Consider the following 6,006-nt stretch of genomic DNA (forward strand, 5'->3'; position numbering starts at 1 on the left):
TACCTGACGTAATCTAAACCTTAAAATAATATGCTAACTCCCACTATCAACATTTAACGTATGTCTTAATAGTTAAAACCCAATTGAACCTTCAGTTTAAATGATCTAAATACATTCCAGGTGCTTTAAAACAGCGGTCACCAACCTTTAGGACCTCACGGACCACTAAATTAATAATTTTAAATCCCGCGGACCACTAATATGAATTTTTTAAAAAGATAAATACATTTGTAAAATAATGATCAGAGAACGTCCATTTTATTAATATGAAATGCACCTATTCAATATAACAAAATTTGAAATGCTTATTTAATCATAACAAAATCTTTAAAGGTTGTTTAAGTGTAACAAAATTATTAAAGTTAGTTTAATTATTACAAAATAATTTAAACTTATTTAAGTATTACACATTTTTAGTGTGATATTTGTTCCTTCTTGTTTGAAATAAGTTTTTGGATTTTTGGCTCCAATGACGTTATTGCAAGACAGAGAGCCATTTTTATTTCAAGCCAAGACTGGTACTGACAATACTGAAGCATACGGCTCGGCAACGGTTGCCTCATACAACTTAAGACTACTGTGACGTCACGCTGCGCCTCTCTTGTTTCCTCCTCTCTAGTACAGTTTGTGAATTTAGTGCAATATAAAGTCAAAAATTGTCATTCAGAATATAGGAATTTCTTAGAATATTATTTTTGTTTTATTATCAATAAAACAAAAAAAATGCAAATAATATCCAGATTTTTCTGTGGACCACCAAAATTTCTCGTGGACCACCAGTGCTCCATGGATCATCGGTTGGTGAACGCTGCTTTAAAACAAAAGGTGTGTAAAGTTCTGTAGTATGTTTTCTTTAGAAAACAGCCAAGGCCTTATTAGAAAAGCCTGTCCCTGCCAGCATGCTGTAGAGTGGGGCCGTTGCTGTCTGTGTGGAAGGAGTGGTCTCTCTGCAGAGCTTCATTCAGCATGGAGAATAAACTGCTAATTTCTGAGTTATTGTCAGGAACATTGCACAAGCTGCACATAAGTGTGCACATGTTTAATGGCATAGAAGTCTAACTACAACGCTTGTACTGACTTTGTTAGTGGCCCAGCTTCCACTTGACCTACTTTTGGATTATGTGGTTATCCTTGTCTATCTAAAATTGCTACTCATTTCCAACCTTTGCCTGAACTATTGACCAAGATTCTACCTATCAACTTGGTACCCTGCTGCTTGCATGTTGCCGACCTCTCCTTATTCTTGACTCTTTTTATGCACAAACCAACATTTGTGGCTATTGTCCCTCGGATAATACACTCTAATTTTTATTGCAAGAAAAAACCCACCTTCTCTCTCCCTCTTATATTGTGGCTTAACCAACTTGCTTACATGCACTCTAGCCATCATGCAATATTGGTGGCTATTGTCTCTGTAATAATACATTCAATTTCCAGAACAGAAACTGCCTCATCTCTCCCTATTATATTACTGCATTAACAAGCTGCTTACATACTGTCCAGCCACTGTACAATTATCATACTTCCTATTGTTTATTTAAGATAAAGTCTGTCTTGTCTTTACCTCTTATATTGCTGACTAACCAAGCTGCTTACATACTGTACAATGGCTGAAGGATATTGTCTCTCAACTAACACACTCTAATTTCAATTTCAAGATAAAACATCTTCCTCATTTCTTCCTCTTATATTGTGGCCTATTCAAGTTCTTTACAGGCTGCTCAGCCACTGAACAATATTGTCTCTCAGATAGTACACTTTAATTTTTATGCAGTATAAAACATGCTTCTTTTTATTTATTACATCTTCAAATGCTGGTGTTTTGTATTTGTACTGACACTAGCCAGTTCCAACAAAATACATACCTGAAGTCTATATTTTGAATATTATGGGAATCATTGGGGATACAGGAATGGGAGCAGCTCTTTAGAGAATGTGGGATTGTGGATTTGAAGTTTTTTATGCACTCTGTTTTGACATTTTATTAAACTTTGAAGATAATGCAGGGTGGTACTATGAAAAAATTAGGTAGGAGGTTCTTAAGAAAGGGGATTGTTGGATCCCTGAAACGTTGTTTTTTTCCTCCTCCTCTCTCTTTTCATCAGGGTCTGGCTCAGTTTTCCTTTTTTACTGTATTCTGAGTACTGCATTCCTGTATGTATTTATGAACATCAGCTCTTACAATATATACTCACTGGCCACTTTATTATGTTCACCTTACTAGTATCGGGTTGGACCCCCTTTTGCCTTCAGAACTGCCTTAATTCTTTGTGGCATAGATTCAACAAGGTGTTAGAAACATTACTCAGAGTTTTTGGTCCATATTGAGATGAGTTACTGTTGCCTTTCTATCATCTCGAACCAGTCTGCCCATTCTTCTCTAACCTCAACAAGGCATTTTCATCCACACAACTGCTGCTCACTGGATATTTTCTTTTTTTTTGGACCACTCTCTTTAAACCCTAGAGATGGTTTTGCATAAAAATCCAAGTAGATTAGCAGTTTTTGAAATATTCGGACCAGCCTGTCTGGCACCAATAAGCATGCAACATTCAAAGTCACTTAAATCCCCATTCTTCCCCCTTCTGATGCTTGGATTGAACTTCAGCAAGTCGTCTTCACCACGTCTAGATGCCTAAATTCACTGAGTTGCTGCCATGTGATTGGCTGTTTAGCAATTTGTGTTACCAAGCAATTGAACAGGTGTATCTAATAAAGTGGCCACTGAGTGTACATTTTAAATGTAGCTCATTGCACCCACTGTATATGCATGCATGTTCTTTGCTGTAATTCAAAAATGGAGTGCACATCTTTGTCATATAATGCTTGATGTTAGGTGACATACTTGGTTATCTGTACTTACTGGGTGATTGTATGTACTGTGTATGCCTAACACAAATGTATTGCTAAAGAAGTTTGGCTTACTGTGTGCTTACTCTATACATTAATAACTATTGTACTAACAGACTGATACACTGTGGAGAGGTTTATTGCTAATTACATGAAATAGAAATGAAGCCTGATGGCTGTAATTACCTACCTTACTTTTAACTTACTGTTAATTTGGATAAGACCAGCTCTTTTCTATTCTTTATCAGATTGAGTCACATTGGCTTCAAGGGGTGTTCAACTGTGCAGACCTAATCCAACCACATTTCAGGCATTCTGTCATCTGAGCACCACAGGTCATTCTGTACAAGTATCTTCTAGTAAAGAAGGAAGAAAAGCAGAGAATTGGCTGAGTATCATTCAGGGGACACTCTTTTAGGAGTTAGAAAACTACTGGGCAGATCTCTCATCAGTTATAGTGAGATCCTTGTTCACTTAAGGATGCTGCAAATACCATCAAGTGGTTCCATTATATGTATGAAAAAAAAAACATAGAGAAACTTTTTAATTTTTTTTAAATAATAGAGTGATAAAACAATAAAGCAATCCAAGGAACTTTTGTAATCACCTTCCTTTCAACCCATAGAAAATCTCACCATGAGTAACAAAAGCAAAGAGAAGATTTCTGATCAGTGGCTATAGAGTATTGCACTTTTCACATTACAGTTGCTGGTTGCCCCCCAACTCAATCCAATGCATTTCTCCAAAATTTCACCTAAGAAAAATCTCAGTTTCACTTATCCTTCTAAGATGAAAAATTTTGCTTGGAATATTTTCATCTAAATTGATTAGGGCTCATGTACACCTGGACTTTGAGACACCTGTTTTACAGGCTTTTAACTTTTCTGCCTCTAAACTCCCCTCTACGTCAGGCTTTTCCAGGCATTTAGAGAAATCTGAACACACCACAATTGCATTCAGGAATGGAGCATTTGGGCCTAAAAATGCCCAACACATCTAAACACGCATAAGCGCGCCTAAGCACTAGGTGCATTAAGCGCTTGAGAGTACATTATTTTAATGGGAAGAATAAATTACTATTCTGGCCAATGAAATGAATGAACACCCAAACACTTGATGCATCTGAACACATCTAAACGCCTCTAAACATATTTGAAAAATGTGGCTTTAGGTGCGTCTGTGAGGAGAAAAGAGTTCAAAAGAGCCTAGTGTGCATGAGGTCTTACAATCAATTGGAGGTGAATTTAGCTGAAATGTCAGTCTATTTTTTTGTAAATCTCTGCTGGTGATGCATGATGTGTGTTCATTTATAAATATTGTTTTCTGTCTTGTCTTTCAGATAATACATTTAAACCAAAGATTAGAAATCGTTTCTTTGGTTGGAACACTAAATGAGCATGCTCACCTGCACATCTCCCTGTCTGATAAAGATGGAAGGACCATCGGTGGGCATGCTATGGGAGATCTGGAGGTCTTCACCACTGCTGAGATAGTGATTGGGGAACTCAGTGACCTTCAATTCACTCGGGAGATGGATGAACGCACGGGCTTCCCAGAACTCGTCATTAGTCCGCGAACAGAAAACACTACCTCTGCCTAGCTTCTAAATTGTTTACCATTTTTCCTTCCCAGCCACTGAATGAGATAAATTTGCTTCAGAGCATGTCCTTAGACTGCTCTTTGCATTATTGTATTGATTTCAACCATCTGATCACTCACAACATAATCAGTCATGTATGAAATATACACGGCAAAATCATCTCAATAAATTCTTTAAATGTCTTGTCATTAATTTCCGCTGTTTATCAACACGAGCTGCCTTTAATGTTAGGGGATTTTTCTTCCCATGCCAGCCGATCTGCTGGGATTTTATGAGACTGATTGCCCCAGAGAGGGTATAGGACAGTGTGAATTGCTCAGAGGGCTAATGAATGTACCGTTTGCTCATCTTTATATGGTTACTAGCACACTAATTGGGAGGGACAGAGTGAACAAATGCACAGGAGCAGTTATCTGATATGCGTGACTTGGATTTAAAGCAAAAGCTGTAACACTGTACTTCCTAGCCCTGCAGTTTACTATTTATGAGTACAAACTACGCTCTTATTAAAGGTTAACAGCTGGAAGAGAATGTCTACCTGTTCTTCATAATACATTACATCGTATAAATAATATTATTTTAGTTGTAATATGAATTTAAAGAACATCATGTTTGATATATTTGGCATTAATAACAATTATACATGCAATCATAAAAATGGAAATAATTCCTTATCACTATTATTATAAAAGCTGAACTTCAGGCAGTTATTTAAAAAGTCATTGAATGCAAAAATTAAAAGTCTCATTCTATGCATTGTGATAGCTCAACATGTTACCTTGGGTTAAGGTGTGCTGTGTTAAAGGAGCCTATTAATTTTGCATAGGCTGACAGTGGACTTTTTTTTCCCACCATGTCATATGTATGCACATGCAAGTGAAATCAAAATTGCTGACTGGAGCAAAGTGACAACCAGCTAGGTATGAGATTTGCAAAATTTGCAACTAATTTCCAGACTCTGAATTTAATTTAAACTTCAAAATCCACATGAAAATCATGCTTGGTAAATTTTGGCATTGATATTTAGTGCCTTTTACCCTGGTAAGGGATAAATAAGCCCCTCTCTATAAAAAAGGGTGCTGAGAGCAGTCATAGTGTCAAAATATTTACGCTGGTAACAGTGGCAGGAGAAGAAATGTTCATTCAACAGGGATAGATTAGTGAAGGTGATTTAGAGCTTGAACTGTGTTTGAGTTCTATGTATTGAAGTGGTGGGGTACTTTCTTCTTTGTGCCCCCTGTCTTCACAGATCTTTAGTAAACCCAACAGTCTTTTATAACTATTAATATAATTTAACAAGTGAACAATTGCTATCTTTCAAACAGTTTCTCTCCTTAGCTGATGTTTTTTTCCCTAACAAGTGGGCTCTTTTCTTTTTTAAAAAAATATTTCTTTCAAATAGGCAGAGTCACTTTGTGGACTTTTTTTTGTAGGGGTAAGAGTGAAGAAATTTGGTGATTGTGCATTTTTTTTGTATGGTAATAGAATCTTTTTTGTTTGAAGTCACTTGCTGCTGATTGTACATATCTCTTGGAGAAGAGAGGGAACCAAAATCA

At 36.6% G+C, this 6,006-nt stretch overlaps 1 protein-coding gene across 1 annotated transcript in view; it reads left to right on the forward strand.

Annotated features, from left to right (window-relative positions):
- Positions 1 to 4,638, forward strand: part of LOC149455291 (uncharacterized) — a 70,870-nt gene extending 66,232 nt beyond the window's left edge. The window contains exon 5 of the mRNA XM_089686488.1: positions 4,190 to 4,638. Within this exon, the coding sequence (XP_089542614.1) occupies positions 4,190 to 4,450 (261 nt within the window). The 3' untranslated portion in view covers positions 4,451 to 4,638. The remainder of the gene's footprint in view (positions 1 to 4,189) is intronic.
- The last annotated feature ends 1,368 nt before the right edge of the window (positions 4,639 to 6,006 follow it).

The sequence above is a fragment of the Staurois parvus genome, unplaced genomic scaffold (genome assembly GCF_062004578.1).
Source record: "Staurois parvus isolate SC_StPar_1 unplaced genomic scaffold, SC_StPar_1.0 ptg000401l, whole genome shotgun sequence".
Taxonomy (NCBI): domain Eukaryota; kingdom Metazoa; phylum Chordata; class Amphibia; order Anura; family Ranidae; genus Staurois; species Staurois parvus.